This window comes from Neovison vison, chromosome 13 (assembly GCF_020171115.1).
Source record: "Neovison vison isolate M4711 chromosome 13, ASM_NN_V1, whole genome shotgun sequence".
Taxonomy (NCBI): Eukaryota; Metazoa; Chordata; class Mammalia; order Carnivora; family Mustelidae; genus Neogale; species Neogale vison.
This window is the reverse complement of record NC_058103.1, coordinates 147,089,332-147,111,340: the sequence shown is the minus strand read 5'-3', so window position 1 is coordinate 147,111,340 and position 22,009 is coordinate 147,089,332. Positions and strand designations below refer to the sequence as shown.

The following is a 22,009-nucleotide window of genomic DNA, read 5'->3' as shown; positions in this document are numbered from 1 at the left end:
AAATTAGTATACGGTGAGGCGCCTGGGTGGCTCAGTGGGTTGAAGCCTCTGCCTTTGGTTCAGGTCATGGTCTCAGGGTTCTGGGATCGCATCAGGCTCTCTGCTCAGCAGGGAGCCTGCTTCCCCCTCTCTCTGCCTGCCTCTCTGCCTACTTGTGATCTCTGTCAAATAAATAAATAAAATCTTTAAAAAAAAATAAAGTAGTATATGGTGCTCTTTTATGGGGGGGGGATTGTTTACCATGCATGATGACTTAGGTGTGTATGAATGCTGTGTGCCCCTCAACACCAGATCAGGCTTGAGAAGGTGGGCTTGACTGGTGTGGGGGGTTGGGGAGTTTGGGGTGGGATGGTGGGGTGGGTATGGGACTTGCTGGAAGGACGGGCTGTAGGAAGGCTCAGAGTCAGGGACTACTTGGAGGAATGGCTAAATTTAGAGTTTTCAGGGAGAGGAAATAGTAGGAGAGAGGGATGAGGAGGTGAAGGTCGGTAAATGTTACAAGCCATCAGACTTGACTGTATGGGGCCTGGAGAGCTACTGCCCAGAGCTAGCTGGGGAGTGACTGCTCAGGGCTGTGCTTCAGGCCTGTGGCAGTGTGACTAGGAAGGGGAAGGGACAGACTTCGGGCAGGGACATCAGTTTATTTTTTTAATTTTATTTTTTTTTTAAAGATTTTATTTATTTATTTGTCAGAGAGAGAGGGAGAGAGAGTGAGCACAGGCAGGCAGAGAGGCAGGCAGAGAGAGAAGCAGTGGGACTCGATCCCAGGACGCTGGGATCATGACCTGAACCAAAGGCAGCTGCTTAACCAACTGAGCCACCCAGGCGTCCCGGGACATCAGTTTAGAAATGACCACAAATAGGGGCACCTGGGTGGCTCAGTCGTTACACGCCCGCCTTCAGCTCAGGTCAGGATCCTGGCTGGAGTCCTGGCATGGAGCCTCACAACGGGCTGCTGCTCAGCGGGGAGCCTGCTTCTCCCTCTCCCACTCGCCCTGCTTGTGTTCCCTCTCTTGCTATCTCTCTCTGTGTCAAATAAATAAAATCTTTAAAAAAGAAAGAAAGAAAAAGAAATGACCATAAATAGCTAGGCTATCAACACACACACACACATACCCACCCACGCCCCCCACCCCCACATACCCTGCCTTCTCCTCTTTTCTGATTCTAATAATGGCGTGACTATCCCTCCAGCCTCAGGGATGGAAGTCTGAGTCACTCTGACTCCTCCCCCAGCCCAAGTCCTGCCCACAGCGATTCCTGCCCATTCCATCTCTATAACACCTCCGGTCTTGAGGGTCCTGCCAGGACCTTGGGTGAGGCCCGGCCCTCCTTCAGGGACTTGGACCTCCGAGGCCCAGGACTGATCCCCGGGTCCCCAACGTCCTGTCACTGCTGTTGCCAGATGTTACCCCTGCCAACAAACACACTGTGCACCTAGTGCTCTACAGGGTCCACCGGGGGAAGTTCAAGTCCTTCCCTCTCCCAGACAGCCTGTCCAAACTCCTCCCAGGTGGTAAATATCCTTAAGAGCCAGCCTGATGTGCAGTCCTGCCCTAAACCAACCAGGGTCTCCCCCACCAGAAGTAATTTTGTGTTTGGTGCTTTGCTCCCCACTTAAGCTCCTCTTGGGACACTTTCTTCCTGTGCCCGGTTTGTGGGAATGGCACAGCTGTGTGTCTGGCTCCCCAGGGGTAGAGACTGAGTCTGGTGCCTCCACACTAAACTTGCAGAAAACCACGATTCAGTAACTAATTGCCGTTTGTTTGATTAGAAACATCGAAGTGTGGGAGTTTCCGATTCTGCTGATCCTACACTGGAGGATCTGGGCATTTTTCCTTTACACACCATCTTTCTGTAAAATGGCTTTCAGGTCCAGTAGCTGGCACTGCCAGGAATTCCAAACAAGTACAGTAAATAGGGACTCTGCTTGCTCCCTCTTTCTTCTTAAAAGAGTAACAGACTGTGAGCCGGGTAAATGGATATGAGCTAGGGTTCTGGTGCTTCCCAGCTCTGTTACTTTGAGTGTGTGTCCTAACCTCTTTGAGTAAATGTGAGCTGTGTCACCAAACAGGCACCTTATGGGGAGGGCTGACATGGAGTGGGAACCCAGGCACACAGGGTACAAGAGGAGGTTTAATCAGAAGACCTCATCTCACTGTCCTGAGCTACTGCTGGATTTGCAAAGGATACATGGGCCCCCACCCTCTGCAGGTGACGGTTTGACTCTGGAACACCCCGAGGCTTCAGGTCTGCCTCTCACTAGGGCTCCTGACACCCTAGTCTGCCACACAAAGGAATAGATGAGTGCCTCGGGGTGGGCAGCAATTTCTTCATGGCCATTTCAGAAGCGGTAGTATGGGCAGCTGACATCCATAACCGAATCTTACTGTTTAGGCTACAAGGATCTTCAGGGGGTCCATGCTCTCTGTTGACAGGTATGGACACAGAAGCCCAGGTGCCTGATAATACCAGGATGGCAAAAAGGCAAATACCAGGGGCTCTCAAGGTCTTCAACTGTGTTTTGAACAAGAGGACTGGGAACGGAGTGAAAGGCATCATGAGTCATTCTGGGACAGGCTGGCCCAAGATCAGGCCTTTGACTGAGACCTCAGACTTTGGCGGGGAGGGGTGTCCAAAATCAATCTCCCCTTGGATCCAGTCTACTGGATCTCAGGGCCAAAGCAGTAGTTCTGCCTGGTTGGGACAGGGAGAAGGAAGCGTTGAAGTCAGTAATTCAAGGTCGCTTTCTTGGCCCAGCCCCATCTGGCAATGCGGACTGTGAGGCAATGAAGGGGAGAGCTGGGGACACAAGGCAGAAAAGAGGTTGCTAGTATGTGGAGTTGGTGTGACGGCGAAAGTGGGGGCTGGGGTCAGATTTTTCTACATAAAACCCGACCCAGCTGGTGTCTCATTTCCAGAACAGGGGCGATGAGACTTGGGTCGCCTGTGACAGAACCAATCATATTGTCTTCTGCAGGCCAACAGGCAAAGATGGGGCTGTTTGCTAGGGTGGATCCTGACCGCTTCCAGATAAATCGTGATAAGCACCGACCACAACCGTGGAGCCGAGGGTGTGCCCCAACACTTTTCCTTGCGTTATGTCACCCACCTCTCCTGGCAGCCCGGCCACTGTGGGAATTCCCATTTCGGACGGGAGAAAACAGAGTCTGGCGGGGCTGAAGGACTTCGAGGATTAGCAGCTTGACCTTCTGGTGAGAGGCAGAGGAGAGATTTCAGCTCTTGACTCGAGTCGGTCTGCACAACTCGTGGACGGGACCGGCGTATCCGCGAGCGCGAACTTGAGGAGAGCCGACGTGCCCGCGGCCTCGGTCCAAGAACGCGGAACCCGCACTTGGTTCACGCCAAGGAGTTTCAGCCCAGCCGACGCGAAGGGCGAAGGGCGCAAGGCGTTTGCTCACTTTGGGGGTTTAAGCTGATTTGTCAGCAACGGACACCCAGGTTTAAATAGGGCATCCCGGAGAGAGGGGTTTAGCCCCGTTGACAGGGGCCCTAAGCCCTCGGCTCCCGCCCCAGCGCGCGGATCCCGGTGGGTCTCTCGGCCTCTCGCGGCAGCCCCTTGGCGCCAAGGGAAGCGCGCGCAGGGCGCTGGGGCGGGGTCCGGCTCGTGCGCGGTTGGGGGGGGGCGGAGGAGTCCGGCCCGGCCCGGCCCCGGCCCCGCCTCCTCCCCGAAGAGGCCCAATCGCGTGGCGGCATCCGGCAGCCCCGCCCCGCCGCTGCCCGCGCCGGGGCGCCGGACGGGACTGGGCTGCACGCAGCCAGGCAGCCGGGGGCAGCACCGGCGCTCGCGTCTGGCCTGCTTGGCGGGATGGCTGGCTACCTGCGGGTCGTACGCTCGCTCTGCAGAGCCTCCGGCTCCGGGCCGGCCTGGGCGTCGGCAGCCCCGACGGGCCCCAACTTGCAGGAGCAGCCGCGGCGCCACTGTGAGTGCCACGAGGAGGGTCCGGGCGGGGCGCGCGCCCGGCACCGCGACGTGGCGGCCTCCCGGGCGGAGACCTGGGAGCCCGAGTCGGGACAATCGCGGGGCTGGGGACGGCGGGCTTGGCACACACACAAAGAGCGGGGGGCGGCGACGCGCTCCCCGGCCCCCGGCTCTCTGGCCGCGCCAGGCGCAGGGGTGGGGACTTGAAGGACGGTGGCAACTGGTGGCCCTGGCGCGGCGGGTCCTGCGGCCCTGCGCGGGCGGGGTCCCGGGCCCGGAGGGTATCTTGCCGCCCTGCCTGCCCAGCGTCCCCAGGAGGGGGACAGGCGAGCGAGTAGGGGGCGGGTGCACCCGGCCCGGTGTTCCGGTGAGAGCGAGGGTCGCGGCGCGGGCCCGGCCCAGACAAAGGCGGGGAGGAGGCATCCACTTCCCCTTCCTTTGCAGCCGGGCGCTCGGTAATCCCTCCTCACTGTCAGGCCCGCGGCCGCTATTTTTGGAGCCTTTCACGCGACAACTGGAGGAGCGTCCTTTTTATTTTCCCTATTGTTTGGTGACCCCCCACGCCCCACCCCGCTCCGCTCCCGTCTCACTTAAGTCTCCGTCCCGGGGCCTCTCCGCTGCCCGACCTGCCCTTTCTCGCCAGTCCGCCCCTGCACTGCTCCTTGGCTCGCTCCTCTCTCCCGCCTGGGCAACTGGGCGGTTGGGCAGCGGCATCAAAAATGCCACTTTCCTGAATAGTTCCTCACTGCTTCTGTGACACCCTTAACGTCCCGCTTAGGAGAGAAGACAGTAATCAGGTCAGAATAAGCAGGATTTAGCCTGAACCTCCATTACCAGCCTCGGCTGCCCCCCACCCCTAACCCCGTGGCATGTGGGCATTGGCCAGTACTGTGACTCTCCATTGCCAGCTACAAAAGGCAGGGAGAATGTGGGTCCCTTGGCCCTGTCCCTTGCCTGTTGCCACAGAAACCCCTTTCCCGACCTGGCCTGCAGCCCCCTCCCAGTGAGCCAGGGCAGTGAGGAAGAGGGAGTGGGGCCCAGGCAGCCTGGCCTTACTGTTAGGGTAGGGTAATCTTTAACGAGTGTGGGAGCAGCTGACCAGAATTGAGGAGGGGAGGGGGGAATCGCTGGCCCACCCCCCTTCTCCTGCCAAGAAGAAAGGGGCATTTCTGCTTTTGTATTTCTGAGATTTATCTCTAAGTAGTCCGTCTTGCAACTCTCAAGATTCCAAGTGGCCACAGGCCTCAAAACGGAGTTTCCCATATGGTACCAACTTGAGCAAAATAGAGTGGGAGTTAAAGACATTCTTCGGTTCTTCCTATTTCTCCCCTGCACTGATGGTAAGAAAGAAAGCTTTTTTAGTCATAGGTCTTTCCAGAAGTCCCCAAGCCGTTGGTTTATTAATGGGGCCAATACGTAGTATTTGAGTTGGACAAGAGATTCCAACTAGGCTTTCTGCTAGCTTGTTACCTGGCAACGCTGCAGGAGACAGAATGATTTGGCATTCCCCTCGAGGACAAGGAAAGAATATATTTTTTTTTGCTAAAACACTCGTGTGTCTTTGCTGCTCGGTAATTCATGCATGGCTCTAGTTTTGGAATTCCTAGGCCTCCAGCGACTGCTGGTGGTGGTTCCCATATGCTGGCTTTCTCGGCTTTGGGGGAAGTGAGGGTAGGCTCTGCCCAAGCACTCACGGGGAGAATGGTGTTGTCTGGCCTGCCTTACCTCCACTCCTCACCTGGGAACTTCTTGATTTTCTCACCCTACCTCAACTTTTCAGACCTTGGTGACTTGCCTGCACTCTTAGATTTCAGGGAGTCACTTCATCATTGTTCAAAGTTCTGCAGACCCACCAGTGGAGGGATTTTATTATTGTTTTGTTAAGTTTTATTTATTTGAGAGAGAGAACAGGAGAGGGGGGAGGGTCAGAGGGAGAAGCAGACCCCCTGCTGAGCGGGGAACCTGATGTGGGACTTGATCCCCAGACTCCTGAGCTGAAGGCAATTATCCAACCCACTAGGACACCCAGGCACCCCCACTGGTGGAGTTATTATGTGTTCTCTGCTGAAGCTGGTTTCAGCCACAGCAGGTAGGACCACTGCTGCCCCATCAGAGGTATTTTGGGTGGGAGTGTTTAAGCATGGCAGGTTTAGAGGAACATCCTCCAGAAGGCCTGGGGCCAGCCCTCATATCCTCCCTGGGAGGTTGAAGCCTGTTGCGCTGGTTCCATTCAGGGTATGAGGTGCTGGACACTGCCCTCTGGTTCCTGGAAGCCAGGCTCTGTGACCTGTCCTGGAGTTTACACTAATGGAAATGCATGTTGAAAATGCCAGTGCAGGGACCCCTGGGTGGCTCAGTCCGTTAGGCACCTGCCTTTGGGTCAGGTCATGATCTCAGGGTCCTGGGATCCAGCCTAGCATCGGGCTCCCAGCTCAGTGGGGAACCTCCTTCTCCCTCTGCCCTTCACCCCACTCATTCTCTCTCTATCTCTCTCAAATAAGTAAAATCTTTAAAAGAATATAAAATGCCAGTGGATTGCACATTTTAACACAGTGTAAAAGTGTGAGCTTTTCCAGGGCAAGTTACCCACTGCCTGGCAGAGATGGCATCCATGTACATTTGTGATGGTCTAGGGGCTGGGGTATAGCTCAGTGGTAGAGCATTTAACTGTATTTGTGATGGTCTGGTGCAGTCTGCTGATGAGAATTCCCCAGTCTCTGTGGCTGTGCATTCCAGGATTGGGGGAGGGGACGGGAGGGGAGGGGGGCGGAGCGCATTTCATCCCAACAGGAGGCAAAGGCAGGACAGACCAGATTGACTGTGACCTGACATTTCAATTTGTGACTTCAACAACTACTGCGTTCTCCTGCGCGGTGCCCGGTGCTGGGGATAGAGCCAGGGGTAAGAGGCAAAGATTTCTGCCCTTGGGGAGCCCAAATTCTGATGCGGGGACAGTCAGTAAAACAAGGCCAAAGTTGGCTAGTGTGGTGTAAAGTAACACGAGCTGAGGGGAACAAATCGGCCAGGCAGGTGTGCAAGAAAGTTTGGATGGGACGGCGGGAAAAGACCTTGAATGAAGTCCTAAGGGAAGGAAGCAAACAACAGGCCATTTGGTTGTCAGGTGCCAAGGCCATGCTGGAGGGGACCACCTTTGTTTGAGGGAGGAGTGCCCGAGGCTGACACAGAGTTAGGACGGGTGGTTAGGGACCGATTAGGTCAGGCCTCGTGGGGGGCCTTGCATTTCTGAGGGCTTTGACCTTTACTTGGAGTGCAAGGGGAAGTTTTGGAGGGTTTTGAGAAGATTTACATTAAACAGGAGTGCTCTGGCTGCACGGTCTTTGTAGGAGGCTTGTAGTCCTAATCTGGCAGGAGTTGGAGAAAAGAAAAGAGGGGAGTAGCGCTGGGGGATGGTGAGAAGGGCTTGGATTCCCGATGCCTTTTGAAGGAAGAGCCCCTCACCTTTGTAGATCTTAGCTTCTCTGCTGACCGCAGCCAAGGTGGGAAAGTGGTAAAGCACTCACTCTTCCGGTGGCTCTCTCGGGACAGAGAGACCTTCAGCCTTGAGTTTGGAGCGGCAGGCCAATCTTGAACCTGGGGAACAGGCTTTGAAATCCTTACTTAGTGTTGGGTGCTAGCGGTCCAGATGGGGAGGAGAACTGGCCTACCGGGCTGCCTGTGGCTGCTGTAATTCCATCCCGCACTCTGGCGGAGAGGATAGCGTGCAGTAGTGCATGGAGGCTGGCCCTTGGAAGCTGTCAGGGAGGCCCATGCGCTCTGTTCCTTGGATTTCAGATTACTTGTCATCATTGTCTCCCAGAGAGGGACAGATGCTAGGGTGTCTCTGCCATATTGGCTGAACCACACACCAAGTCTCCCAACTCCGATGCCTTGGGGCACACGACCTTGGAGAGTAGGTGATAGGCCTGGAATGAAGGAGAAGCTGTGCCCCCTGCACAGCCCATCCTAGCTGTGGGTGAGCGCCAGCTCTGTGTGGGGAAAGCAACTCATGCTTCAGGAAGAGACTGGGGGGTGCCTGGGGGGTTCAGTGGGTTGAGCATCTGCCTCTGGCTTGTGACATTCCAGGAGTTCCTGGAAATGCCGGGTCAGGCTCCTGCTCACTGAGGAGTGCCTGCTTCTCCCTCTCCCTCTGCCACTCCCCCTGCTTGTGCTCTCTTTCTCTCAAATAAATAAATAAAATCTTTAAAAAGAAAAAAAGAAAAAAGAAGAAGAGACTGGATTTTTATGTAAAATCTCCTGGGTTGTCCCTCCCTCCCACTCCCCACGAGTTTAAATTTTTAAAAACTTAAAAAAATCTTATTTCTTATTTTGTATCATGGTAAACAACTACACAACAACAATCTCCATCTTGACCGCTTTTAAGAGTGCAGTTCACTAGTGTTAAATATTTTCACATTGTTGTTGTACAGCCAATCCCCAGAGCTCTGTAATCTTGCAAAACTGAAACTCTGTACCCGTTAAACAACAATGCCCCACCCCCTCCTTCCCCCAGCTCCTGGCACTCCGTTCCACTTTCTGTTTCTATGAATTTGACTACTCTAGGTACCTCCTGTAAGTAAAAATAAACAAACAAATAAATAAATAAATAATATATAGTAACTAGCTTATTTCGGTCCTCATAATGTGCTCCAGGTTTATCCCTGTCATAGCTTGTGTCAGCATTTTCTTAATTTTTACGGCTGAATAGTCCATTCTCTATATACTCATTTAAAAAATAGTCCACTGCCTTCCACTTAGGTCGCGATCCCAGGGTTCTGGGATCGAGGCCCACATTGAGCTCTGCTCAGCGGGGAGCCTGCTTCCTCCTCTCTCTCTCTGCCCACCTCTCTGCCTGCTTGTGATCTCTGTCAAATAAAATCTTTAAAAAAAAAGTCCATATGAAATTTGTTGACCTTCTGAGTAAGGTATAGGAATTGGGAAAAGCGTAGGCAGTATGGTTATTAATTCCTTGCGTATTTATTACTGCTTCTAATTTCTAGTAAGTTTCCTCTTACGTATGTTACTCGCAGCTGGATTGAAAGTGTTTGGGATGTAGCGGTGCTGACTGTCTGTGTAAGTATTCCACATGTTGAGTCTGCCGGCCATCCCAGGGGAAACGGACTTTGTGGAATTTGAACCTAAAGAACTTGAGCAGCAAAAGCTGTTGACTTAGCTCCAGATCCCATCCATCGCTGTCAGAAACCTTGGCAGCACTGCCTTTTTTAGCTTCCGAGCAAGTCCATTCACATTTGAGTGTGGGGACCCTAGTCTTGGAGAAACTTGGAATTAGGAACATTGTTTAACGTTTGGAGGGACATTTCTCTTAACCTTCCTGGATTTATTTCCAGAGTCGTCTTCTCTCCAAGGCTCCTGTCACATTTTGTTCATCCATTCGTTCCTTGACAAACACTTGAGTTGCTTCTGCCTCTTGGCTGTTGTGAATACAACAAATATCTCTTTAAGACCCTGCTTTTAATTATTTTGGATATATATCTAGAAGTGGGATTGCTAGACAGTGTGGCAGTTCTTTTCTTTCTTTCTTTCTTTCTTTTTTTTAAGGGGGGACGGGCAGAGGGAAAGGGAGAGAGAGAATGCCAAGCAGGCTTCACGCCCAGAGCAGAGCCCAAGTACCCCCCCCACCCCCAACTCCATTTCCCAACCCTGAGATCATGACCTGAGCTGAAATCAAGAGTTGGATGCTTAACCAACTGAGCCCCCGGGGGCCCCTGGACAATATGACCATTCTATCCTTAATTTTTTTTTCTATCTTTAATTTTTTGAGGAACCATCATACTGTTTTCTGTAGTGGCTGCAACATTTCCATTCTCACCAGCTATCTTACACAGGATTCTGGTTTCTCCACATCCTCACCAGCACCTGTTGTTTTCTGTTTGGGGGAGGTTTGTTAAGTTAGTTTGTGTTTTTTTGATAGTAGCCATTCTCGTGGGTGTGAGGTGGTATCTCATTGTGATTTTCATTTGTATTTCCCTAATGATTAGTGCTGTGGGGTGACTTTTCATATGCTTATTGGCCATTTATATATCATTTTAAAAACATTTTATTTATTTATTTGACACAGAGAGAGATCACAAGTAGGCAGAGAGGCAGGCAGAGAGAGAGAGGGAGAAGCAGGTTCCCCATCGAGCAGAGAGCCTGATGTGGGATTCGATCCGAGGACCCTGGGATCATGACCCAAGCAGAGGCTCAACCCACTGAGCCACCCAGGTGCCCCCCCATATATATATCATTTTTGAATAAATACCTATTCAAGTCCTTTGCCCATTTATTAATTGGTTATTTGTTGTTATTGTTGTTTGAAATCACCTGACTTTAAAACCTTGGTCACCAGTTAATATATTTTTAGAAACCCTGCCTGAGCAGTGTCTTTTTTTTTTTTTTTGTAAATTTTTCATGATTTTGTAATTGTTGGTTTTTTTTTTTTAAGATTTTATTTATTTGACAGACAGAGATCACAGGTAGGCAGAGAGAAAGGAAGGGAAGCAGGCTCCCTGCTGAGTAGAGAGCCCAACGTGGGGCTTGATCCCAAGACCCTGGGATCATGACCTGAGCCGAAGGCAGAGGCTTTAACCCACTGAGCCACGCAGGTGCCCCATTGTTGGTGGTTTTTATTTTATTTTTTTAAAGTAGGTTCCATGCCCAGTGTGGGGCTTGAACTCACAACCTTGAGATCAGGAGTTGCATGCTGCACTGACTGAGCCACCCAGGCGCCCCAAGCCTCTGCTGCTTTGCCTTCCATGGCTGCTTCCATCTCTGGCAAGTGTGCCTTCAGGGAGGCTCTACTTGTGACTTTTTTTTTCCCTTAAAGATTTTATTTATTTATTTGACAGAGCAAGTGAGAGAGCACAAGCAAGGGGAGCGGCCGACACAGGGAGAGGGAGAAGCAGGGTCTCGGCTGAGCAGGGAACCCGATGTGGGGCTCGATCTCAGGACCCTGGGAAGATGACTGAAGCCGAAGGCAGGCGCTTAACCAGCTGAGCCCCGCAGGGCCCCACTCCTGCCTCTGTTAATAGCCCCTGCTTGTCCCCTCTCTCCATCTGTAGGTTTCCCCTTACATACTCACTCCTTGAGGTCTGCCACTGTTAGGTTTTTCTCAGTGTTTCAGGAAGAGGTACTTAACACCTGGTTGTAAATAAGTGGGCCCTGTGTTCTCTGAGGATTTGACACCTGCCGGCACAGCAGGGAGGGCTTCCCGGTGTGATCTTGACATTGAGCCCTGGGTGCAGGGTGTCCACGGCCCACAGGTTGCTGTGTCTGAAACCCAAAACTTGAGCCCAGGTGAGGCTGAAACCTTTAGGACTGGCCCCGGATGAATTCTCCTTTGGGATTATAATTATGGCAGATTCAGTACAGTTAAAAAAAAAATCTTCATTCGCTCTCATGACATTAACTCATAAGAGATGTTCTTAAAAACTAAGCGGGCTGTGCAACAGCTCAGTAGACTTTCTGCAGGTCCTAAAGCCCTTTTATACTCCAGCTTTCAACCAAGAACGGTGGAGGTATTTTTTAACTTGGGTCCAGAGGCCCCTTCGAGTCCTGGAAGGGGTGGTAGATCGCTGCCAGCCAGCTGCGTCTGCCTTGTTCTCTAGGGAACGGAATGTTTGGAGTCTGTGTTTGCTCTCTGCTTCTCCGCATGTGACCCACGAGGGTGTCCAGAGCTGCTCTTCAACCAGAGACCTGGGATCTAGTCTGACTTCTGACACAAGCCACACTCCCTGGGTCTCATTTTTCTTCCTAAATAATCTCTCCCATTCTTTTTAGGTTAAAAAAAAAAAAATCTGTTTGCATATCCTTGGGAGATTATTTTTAGATTAAAAAAAATCTGTGCACATCTTTGGAAAGTGAGTCATTTTTGCTGCACATAATTCACCTTTTTCTTGGTGGGCGGGGGATGTCAGCATGAGTCACACGCTGGTGCGTGTTGTCGGACGGTGATAGGCTTGCGGTTGTGGGGTTTGGGTCGTTTCTGTTTTAAAGGTGTGTAGGTGGTCCTGCTTGTTTAGTCTCAGGCCTGCTTTTCAGAGATTTCTTTCCCTTGCCAGCCTCCCAGCAGTGGTCACTTCTGACGTTTTTATTTATTTATTTATTTATTTATTTAAAAAAAGATTTTATTTATTTATTTGACAGAGAGAAATCACAAGTAGACGGAGAGGCAGGCAGAGAGAGAGAGAGGAAGCAGGCTTCCTGCTGAGCAGAGAGCCTGATGCGGGACTCGATCCCAGGACCCTGAGATCATGACCTGAGCCGAAGGCAGCGGCTTAACCCACTGAGCCACCCAGGCGCCCACTTCTGACGTTTTTAAGTGAACGTCCTGGTCCCCTCTTGGGTCTTGCTGTCTAATCTCTGGTGAGGCAGAAGACCCAGAACAGTGTCTGTAAGGATTGTGTGCAACGTAAGAGTCCGTGGGCCCTGAGTGAGGGCTGAGGCGGCGGCTGGGGACAGAGTCCCGCTCTCCGCTGTCCTGCTGCCTGAGCTTTCTGCTGACTGAGGCCCGACTGTAGGTTTTACACAGACCCGCTTGCCTGACTCTGGAGGCCCTGCTTCTTCCCCGGCTGTGGGCAGAGCGACGTGCTGGAACAGGCTACCTCTCTGTCTGCTACAGGCTAAGGTTCATCGCGCTCTCCCTCCAGGTAGCCTGCACCGATTGAAGGGGGTGGGCGGTTTCCTTGAGTTTTCTCTGGAATTCACTGCTCAGACTGTTGATTTGTCTCGTGAGTCAGACTTTCCTTGAAGAGGCCCCTTCCCCCACTTCTCTTGTCCTCTACCATCTCCCTGGATCTTAGATGCTTCTCTGACAGGACTGGCCTCCCTGAGCCAGCTTGGCTCAAGGATTCTGAGTTCTGTTCCAGTTGCCCTAAGCCTATGCTTTCCATGGATTTCGAAAGGTGTGAGTCCTGGATGTGTTGTCTTCAAGCAGTGTAACGGAACGGGGTGGCAGCGGCTCGTAGGTGTCCCTCCCTGACTTACTGCTGGATGGGGTGACCCCAGCTGGCTGTTAGGCTCTGTGTTGGTCTCTGCTGCCTTCAGATCCCAGGGCAGAGGGTCTGATGGGCCAGACTGGCATCCTGCTGGCCAGTTCTGGGCAGCCGTCCTGGGCGGGGGAATCCAGGCCCCCCAGGTGCCCGGGGAGCTGCTCCTGCAGAGGGGGAGGGAATGTGGGTAACGGGGCCCTGGCTGAGACTACTCCCTCCTCGGTGAAGGGCAAGTCCGGCCAGGTAGGAGAAGGGCTCCCCCTTGAGCCTCCTAGAGCTGTGATCGCTGTGTGTGCCTGGTTCCAGATGCCGACAAGAGGATCAAGGTGGCGAAGCCGGTGGTGGAGATGGACGGCGACGAGATGACCCGGATCATCTGGCAGTTCATCAAGGAGAAGGTAGCCCCTCCCACAGCGGGTGACTCTCCGCACGGCCCCTCATCCCTGTGACCGCCCCCGGGGCTCACCTGCCACCCTGGTGGGCAGCCGCAGCCCCGTTTCCATCCTTCCATCCACCCTGCTGTCACGTCCACCCCATGCATGGTTCTCACGACGTCGGGCAGGGGCCATTTGTCTTGTGCCAGGGCCGGTGCCGAAGCCCGCGTGTTTTCCAGAATGGGGGTGCACGCTCAAGGCCTATCCTGTATGGTGTCCGTCTTGATGTCCCACAGTCCGATGGGCTGTGGAAAGAGCAGGGTGGCGTGCTCACCTTTCCTGAGCGGTTCAGGGACGTTATCTGGGGTCGGGGCTGCGGTGTGTCCTGACGCAGTGGGTCTGAGCCATCATGGCGGATGGCTCCCCCCGTGGCTGCCGGGCTTCTCCAGGGTCTCGTGGTCTGGATCTGCCTGGAGAGCTTGTTGTCCATGGAAAGACCCCCGTCCTGTATTGTGTGTGTGTCCATAAGAAAAAGGTCGAGAATGGCCACTTCTTTTTTTTTTTTTTTTTTAAAGATTTTATTTATTTATTTGACAGAGAGAAATCACAAGTAGGCAGAGAGGCAGGCAGAGAGAGAGAGAGGGAAGCAGGCTCCCTGCTGAGCAGAGAGCCCGATGCGGGACTCGATCCCAGGACCCTGAGATCATGACCTGAGCCGAAGGCAGCGGCTTAACCCACTGAGCCACCCAGGCGCCCCGAGAATGGCCACTTCTGAATGGGGAAGAAGAGGGAACCCATTGTACGGAGAAATCTAGATTCATCTCGAGTTGGTGGGCCATGCTAGGGGCGGGGCCCTCTGAGGGGCTGCAGCCTGGTCCGCTGGCCTCTTTCCAGAGACCCTGGCATCCTGACAGCTTCCGCCTGGCCCCTCTGAGGAATGGCTGATCCTCCCCCGCCCCCCCGCCCCCGCCATGCTGCCCCCTTCTCTCATCCCTGCCCTTCCGGGGTGTCCTGTGCTATGGCCCTCACAAGCTCCTGAGACACACACACACTGATGCCTTGCCCTGGTCATCTGTCCCTAGCTCATCCTACCCCATGTGGACGTCCAGCTCAAGTATTTCGATCTGGGGCTCCCGCACCGTGACCAGACCAACGACCAGGTCACCATAGACTCGGCGTTGGCCACCCAGAAGTACAGTGTGGCCGTCAAGTGTGCCACCATCACCCCCGATGAGGCCCGTGTGGAAGGTGTGAGGGTGTGGAGTGGGTGGGGCGGGGCAGTGGGGGCTGTGCCATGGCTGTGCCATGAGCCCGATCTCCCTGCGACAGCCGGGGGGATAGGGGAGCCCTAGGGGTTCCTGCAGATGAGGCGGGGCGGGGTGGTGCTCCCAGGCCGGTGGGGTTTGTGCTGTGCTGTGTGGCTCTGGCCGGGCTAGGGGACCTTGGCGACAGCGAGGAGGAAGTTCATGCTGATGCTGTTATAGTAAGGACAGACTCTCTGGGCAGCCTGCCCCTCTGGCCTTCTAGACTGTTCCACAGGCAGGTTTACGTAGACACTGGGGCCACCCCTGTCCAGCAGAGTGCTCTGTGTCAGGCATGTGTCCTTGAGAGCCTCAGGGCTCTCTCTCTGGCTTGTATCTCTCCACTGCCTTGGCACCACAGCCCTGTGGCCGGGGAAGGGTCTCAGAGAGCTGCCCTCACTAGGCTTGGACTGGCTGCTGGGCCCTGGTTCTGGGATCCACTTTCAAGGGTTCCATGAACTCAGGGACCATTGTGTGGACAGAGGGGCCAGGTTTGGAAAATTTGAGAAAGAGTGGCGTGGGGGTTTGCAGAACTCTTTCTCTGTTGCTACGTCCTGCAGTGTGAGGGCTCTGGGAGAAGGCATTCAAGGCCCATTTCCAAATGCCCCAGAGCGCCTCCTGTCTTTCAGGTGGAACCTGACCATAGGCTGTTGGAATCATCTTCGTGTGAAGCTCTTTTTGCAGTTTTTCTCTCACTTCTCCGGAGTCCTGGGATTTATGCATCCCTGTTTTGTGGACGAGGAAGTAGGGGGTCACCCTCTCAGTAATGCGGGCTGGACCCGGTGGCTGGAACGGCACGTCTGCAGTGCGGCCAGGTGCTGCCGCGTCTGAGCGTGATGTGGGAAAAACGGCAGACGCTAGCCATTTCTAAGTTTATTGAATTGCCCAAAGGCTAAGTGTTTTAGCAGTCATTTCATTTTTCAGCTCAGGTTAAGCCACTTGCATAAAATTCACAGTTTGAGGTGGTGGAGTTAGACCCAGAAGCCAAGAAATCTGATCCCACAGCCTGCACATTCGAATCCCAGACAGCCCCGGGCCGACTTCCAGGGCTCCCGTCTGGCTGCGTTCTTGCTGAGGGTTCGGATTTTGGTTGGAAGGTGGGGGCTGCAGCGGGGCCACTTTGACTCTGTCCTCACAGAGTTCAAGCTGAAGAAGATGTGGAAGAGTCCCAACGGGACCATTCGGAACATCCTCGGGGGGACCGTCTTCCGGGAACCCATCATTTGCAAAAACATCCCCCGCCTGGTCCCGGGCTGGACCAAGCCCATCACCATCGGCAGGCACGCCCACGGCGACCAGGTGGGTGCCGGCGAGGGTGGGCTCGCCCTGGCCGGGGCACCCTCACCCGGACCCACCCCCCCCCCCCCGGCCTGAGCCGCGCTCTCGTCTCCGTAGTACAAGGCCACGGACTTTGTGGTGGACCGGGCCGGCACGTTTAAGATCGTCTTCTCCCCGAAGGACGGCAGTGGCACGAAGGAGTGGGAGGTGTACAACTTCCCCGGCGGCGGCGTGGGGATGGGCATGTACAATACCGACGAGGTGAGGCCCCCGGGCGGCTCCTGAGCGCGCCCCTCCCCGAGCCTGGATGCTGCAGACTGTGGGTTCTCACTCCCCCTGCGTCCGTGGCTGAGGCAGGTCTGAGGCCTGTGAGCAGATGCAACCAGGACACGTTCAGGGGAGCCCGCAGTGTGCCTGGGGCAGAGTGGGCGGGAAGACTCCTGATTGGCGAGCTGCCCGCTCCCTGACTCTCTGTGCTCCTTCTCCGACCCCCGACCTCCTGTGCTCCTTCTCCGACACCCCGACCTCCTGTGCTCCTTCTCCCGACACCCCGACCTCCTGTGCTCCTTCTCCCAACACCCCGAACTCCTGTGCTCCTTCTCCCGACACCCCGACCTCCTGTGCTCCTTCTCCGACCCCCGACCTCCTGTGCTCCTTCTCCGACCCCCCGACCTCCTGTGCTCCTTCTCCGACCCCTCGACCTCCTGTGCTCCTTCTCCCGACACCCCGACCTCCTGTGCTCCTTCTCCCGACACCCCGACCTCCTGTGCTCCTTCTCCGACCCCCGACCTCCTGTGCTCCTTCTCCGACACCCCGACCTCCTGTGCTCCTTCTCCCGACACCCCGACCTCCTGTGCTCCTTCTCCGACCCCCGACCTCCTGTGCTCCTTCTCCGACCCCCCGACCTCCTGTGCTCCTTCTCCGACCCCCCGACCTCCTGTGCTCCTTCTCCCGACACCCCGACCTCCTGTGCTCCTTCTCCCGACACCCCGACCTCCTGTGCTCCTTCTCCGACCCCCCGACCTCCTGTGCTCCTTCTCCCGACACCCCGACCTCCTGTGCTTCTTCTGACACCCCAACTTTCTGTGCTCCTTCTCCTGGCACCCCGACCTCCTGTGCTCCTTCTCCGACCCCCTCCCGAGGGCACGTTAATTGGCAGCATGGTTGGTTTAGCCAACTGGATAAACATTTTTCCCTTCCCCAACTCTTGGCTTTCATGTCTTCCGCGGTTGCCCTCATTCTCTGGCTGTGAGGAAGTGGCCACAAGGAACCCCAGGCTTATCCCCTGCCAGCTTCGTTGCCCTGTCAGAAAAGGGCCTTGTTGTTCATGGTTCTGGCAAGAGTGCCAGGCCTGGTCCCAGGACCACCTCCGAGCCAGGCATGGAGGGCTCAGAGAGGATGAACCCGGACACCGGTACACTCTAGAGGCAGGCAGGTGGGAGGGGGAATGGGGGAATGAGACCCACCCCAGCCATATGGTCGAAGAACTGGGGAAAGGAGGGTAGTTTCCCAAAGCAAACTTGAGGGGCTGCTTTCTCCCAGAAGTTGGGAGGAGGCTGCTGGGCCAGTAGAAACAGCTGCGGCTCCCTCCAGGGTGTCAGGGCGGGTGGTGTGGAGGGAAGGGATGCCATTCCAGGGGTCAGACCTGGTGCCCAGCGACCAGAAAGGGCTGGCGGTCCCCAGGCTGGGGAGCACACGAGGGACCTCTCTCTCTCCCCCCGCAGTCCATCTCGGGTTTCGCACACAGCTGCTTCCAGTACGCCATCCAGAAGAAGTGGCCGCTCTACATGAGCACCAAGAACACCATCCTGAAAGCCTACGACGGGCGCTTCAAGGACATCTTCCAGGAGATCTTTGAGAAGTAATAGCCTCTCGCTTTATTGCTCCCTAAGGGTTCCACAGCCTTTCTTGCCTGTCCCCCTAGCCCAGCCTACGGGGGTGGGGGCCACTGTCCTGGTGCATTTGGTTCAGCTCTGAGCTTTGGGGGAGAGCCCCAACCTGTCAGCCTCCCGCCCTCTCCGCACAACAGGCCCTTTTGCTCCCAGGCACTACAAGACTGACTTCGACAAGAATAAGATCTGGTATGAGCACCGGCTCATTGATGACATGGTGGCTCAGGTCCTCAAGTCTTCGGGCGGCTTCGTGTGGGCCTGCAAGAACTATGACGGAGATGTGCAGTCGGACATCCTGGCGCAGGGTACGCTGGGAGCATCGTTCCCCGAGGGGGTGGGTTGTTGGTCTTCTCTGGCTGCGGGATTTTTCAGACCCTTTTCGTAGAGAACTTCTCTAGCGTGGCCCGCTGGCTCGTTGCAGGGTTTCCCGTGGACAGCAGGGGGCAGAAACTCTCTGACATCTGAGGGAGGAAGGCTTCCCAAATTAGGTTTGGACTAGTGCATTACAAAGGCTACTGTTAACAGAGAAGAGAGGACATAGGAATTCAAGTTCTAAAGGGCTAGGTGTGTCAGCTTTGAGGTTGTCCCTGTCCATAGGCCAGGTGACTGTGGCTCCGGGTTTGGGCTAGGGTTGGCTCTGAGAGAAAAATGGGATTGAGCACAACCGGGTGCTTTTTGCGGCACAGAAAATTCATTTTGCACAGTAAATCTGTTGGGTGCAGAGTAGTATTGGGGAAGGTGGCAAAGCCCCAAGCTCTAGAGTGTCTTAGGAGACAAATTGGATTGCAGCAGGAGTGTGAACGAGGCGGTCAGCTAGGTAGCCTGAGAACTAGCCCGGTCCTGTTGGGAAGGAGAGCTGGAAAGGCTGTGGGAGTTGACAGCGGGGGAAGTACAGAGGGGGGAGAAGCAGGGTTTCAAGAGATGGGCTGAAGTCTAGCTCCTGATAAGGAGGAAAGTGAACTCCACCCAGGTTGTGATGAAAAAGCCTAGGGCCCGATGTTTTAGAAAAACCTTTGGCTTTATTATTTCAGTAAGTGCAGAAGGATGAAAAGACTTAGCAGACAAGAGAAAGGCAGGAAAGTTACCCTTAAGTAATAAGGAATTGGTGAGTGTGAGGGTCCAGTAAACACGGAGAAGAGACACCCTCCCCCCCAGCCAGACATTCTTAGACAACTAATTCCCTTTTCCTTTTTTTTTTTTTTTAAAGATTTTATTTATTTATTTATTTGACAGAGAGAGAGAGATCACAAAGAGAGAGGCAGGCAGAGGGGGAGGAGGAAGCAGGCTCCCTGCTGAGCAGAGAGCCCTATACGGGGCTCGATCCCAGAACCCTGAGATCATGACCTGAACTGAAGGCAGAGGTTTAACTCATTGAGCCACCCAGGTGCCCCCACCTCGCCTTTTTTTTTTTTAAAGATTTTATTTATTGGGGCACCTGGGTGCTCAGTCGTTAAGCCCTGCTCAGTGGAGAGCCTGTTTCTCCCTCTCCCTCTGCTTCTCCCCCAGCTTGTGCTTTCTCTCTCTTGCTGTCTCTGTCCAATAAATAAAATCTTAAAAAAGTTTTTTTTTTAAAGATTTTATTTATTTATTTGACAGGGAGAAATCACAAGTAGGACAAGTAGGCAGAGAGGCAGGCAGAGAGAGGAAGGAAAGCAGGCCCCCTGCTGAGCAGAGAGCCCGATGTGGGACTCGATCCCAGGACCCTGAGATCATGACCTGAGCCGAAGGCAGCGGCTTAACCCACTGAGCCACCCAGGCGCCCTTAAAAAAGTTTTTTACTAATTTATTTATTTGAGAGAAAGTGAGAGAATACAAGTGGGATGGGCATGGGGTTGAGTAGGGGGAGAGGGAGAAGCAGGCTCCCCAATAAGCAGAGGGACCAACATGGGGCTCGATCCCAGGACCCCAGGATCATGATCTGAGCCGAAGGCAGACTCCTAACTGACTGATCCATCCAGGTGCCCCTTAGACAACTTGTTTTCTTAAAGAAGTTTTTCACTTTTTTGGGACGCCTGGGTCGCTCAGTCAGTTAAGCATCTGCCTTCAGCTCAGGATGTGATCTCTGGGTCCGTGATGGAGTCCTGCATTGTGCTCCCTCCTCAGCAGGGAATCTGCTTCTCCCTCCGCCTGGCGCTCCCCCTGCTTGTGCGTGCATTCTCGCTAGCTCTCTCTCTGACAAATAAAATTAATAAAAAAAATTTTTTTTAATAAGTTTTTGGCATTCACTCTTATTTATTTTTTGACAGAGATCACAAGTAGGCAGAGAGGCAGGCAGAGAGAGAGGAGGAAGCAGGCTCCCTGCCAAGCAGAGAGCCCGACGCGGGGCTCGATCCCAGGACCCTGGGACCATGACCTGAGCTGAAGGCAGAGGCTTTAACCCACTGAGCCACCTAGGCGCCCCAATAAAAAAATTTTTTTTCACTTTTTTCTAATTCTTGGGACTTAGAATTCTTATTTTGGTGCCACGGGGTGCTTTTGAACCCCAGGAGACCTTGACCATAGGAACGGTTGACATCTGGATTTGGGGAGATTTGGAAATAAGTCTCCAGTTTCAAGTCACCTAAAAGAGCAGTGGATAAAAGTTATGGTTATGCAGTCGTCTGCTCTCTGCTTGAACGGGCTGTTTGGTTATGAGCCAGGCTGGAGGGGGTGGGGGGACGGAACTCTTGGGGTCTGGGGCCCTGGGGGCCACAGGCTCGGGGACATCTGGTGGCGGGGACACAGATGGATGTTCACAGGCTGATGTTCATCCCGCTGCCCTGTGCGGGGCTCCGGAGACCCACGACAAGGGTAGACAAGCCCGAAACGGGGGCCTCCTCCCAGGCGCCGTCGGGGGTCCTGAGCTGAGAGGCAGCTCCCAAGCAGGAGGGCAGGTGGGCTCAACCCAGTGGTCTTCGGAGTGGTGTTGGCACTGAAAGGAGGGCCTTTCCCATCCACAGGCTTTGGCTCCCTCGGCCTGATGACGTCTGTGCTGGTCTGCCCAGACGGGAAGACCATCGAGGCCGAGGCTGCTCATGGAACGGTCACCCGCCACTACCGGGAGCACCAGAAAGTGAGTGGGAAGACTGTGGTCGCACGCGCTTCTACCCCAGGGAAGCTGGGGCTGGCTAGTCAGTCTGGGAGCAGGCACCTGCATCCAGGCGGCCCCCTTGTCAGCTGCTTTGGCTCCTGAGCCCTCTGTGACCCCTGCCTCCCCCCACCCAGGGCCGGCCTACCAGCACGAACCCCATTGCCAGCATCTTTGCCTGGACTCGTGGCCTGGAGCACCGGGGGAAGCTGGACGGGAACCAGGACCTCATCAGGTGAGCGGAGCGGGAGGGGGCCTGGGCTGGCCCAGGGCAGGGTCCCGGCCCGGGCTCTGTAAGCTGGGGCCTCACTCTGCCCCACCGCCTGCAGGTTTGCACAGACCCTGGAGAAAGTGTGTGTCCAGACGGTGGAGAGCGGAGCCATGACCAAGGACCTGGCGGGCTGCATCCACGGCCTCAGCAAGTGAGTGGCCTGTGGCAGAGGGTGGGGCTGGCCTTCGGGGACCTCAGGGCTGGGTGGTGAGAAGCCTGAGGCTCCTCTTGGAGGCTGCTTCTGGGATGGGCTTCGCTGCCAAGGGCCCGAGGTGGGACAGGTCCGCCGTCCTGAGGCCCCGTGAGTTTGTCCCTATCCCTAGTGGCTCGGGCTTTGCCCTCCCCTTCCGGACAGCGCCTGCGCAACTCCAGGCCGCGGTGGGCTCTAGGCAGCCGGACAGGCGGCCTGGGTGTGCTGCTTCCTGTGGGCCCCGGGAGGGCAGCACCCCCCCAAGGTTCCTGAGCCCCAGCTCTGCCCCGGAAGGCCTGGCGGGACCTGTTCCTCACTCGAACCGTGTTCTCTCGGCAGTGTGAAGCTGAATGAGCACTTCCTGAACACCTCCGACTTCCTGGACACCATCAAGAACAACCTGGACAAGGCTCTGGGCCACTAGTGGGGGCTGGGCTGGGCCGAGCTGGCCGCCGAGTGACACCCCCCCCCCGCCTTTCTAGGGGACATTTTTTATAAGCAAAATGTTTTTAATATCTTTGTGTTTCGCCTCATGGTGATGTGAGGGAACAGCGTGTTTTACCTCAGCCCGTCAGTGTGTTTTGCATACTGTAATTTATATTGCCCTTGGAACACACGGTGCCACATTTAGCTACTAAAACAGCTCTTCACAAAAATCGGCTGCTGTGTTTGTGCCCGGGGGAAGGAGGCCGCCCAGCCCGGGCCC

At 54.8% G+C, this 22,009-nt stretch overlaps 1 protein-coding gene across 1 annotated transcript; it reads left to right on the top strand.

The window, feature by feature from the left end:
* Positions 1-3,763: 3,763 nt before the first annotated feature.
* IDH2 (isocitrate dehydrogenase (NADP(+)) 2) lies at positions 3,764-21,959 on the top strand. The gene is made up of 11 exons (XM_044230015.1): positions 3,764-3,944; positions 13,237-13,328; positions 14,387-14,552; positions 15,744-15,904; positions 16,001-16,144; positions 17,608-17,744; positions 17,929-18,080; positions 20,715-20,827; positions 20,980-21,077; positions 21,172-21,264; positions 21,643-21,959. The coding sequence occupies exons 1-11, from the start codon at positions 3,830-3,832 to the stop codon at positions 21,725-21,727; spliced, it is 1,356 nt and encodes a 451-aa protein (XP_044085950.1). The 5' UTR covers positions 3,764-3,829; the 3' UTR covers positions 21,728-21,959.
* The last annotated feature ends 50 nt before the right edge of the window (positions 21,960-22,009 follow it).

Excerpts from the sequence above, each read along its gene's own strand:
- IDH2 (XM_044230015.1), top strand. The coding sequence starts at position 3,830 with ATGGCTGGCTACCTGCGGGTCGTACGCTCGCTCTGCAGAGCCTCCGGC. Across the intron at positions 13,329-14,386 it reads GGCAGTTCATCAAGGAGAAG|CTCATCCTACCCCATGTGGA; the intron begins GTAGCCCCTCCC and ends ATCTGTCCCTAG. Across the intron at positions 21,078-21,171 it reads GGGAACCAGGACCTCATCAG|GTTTGCACAGACCCTGGAGA; the intron begins GTGAGCGGAGCG and ends CACCGCCTGCAG.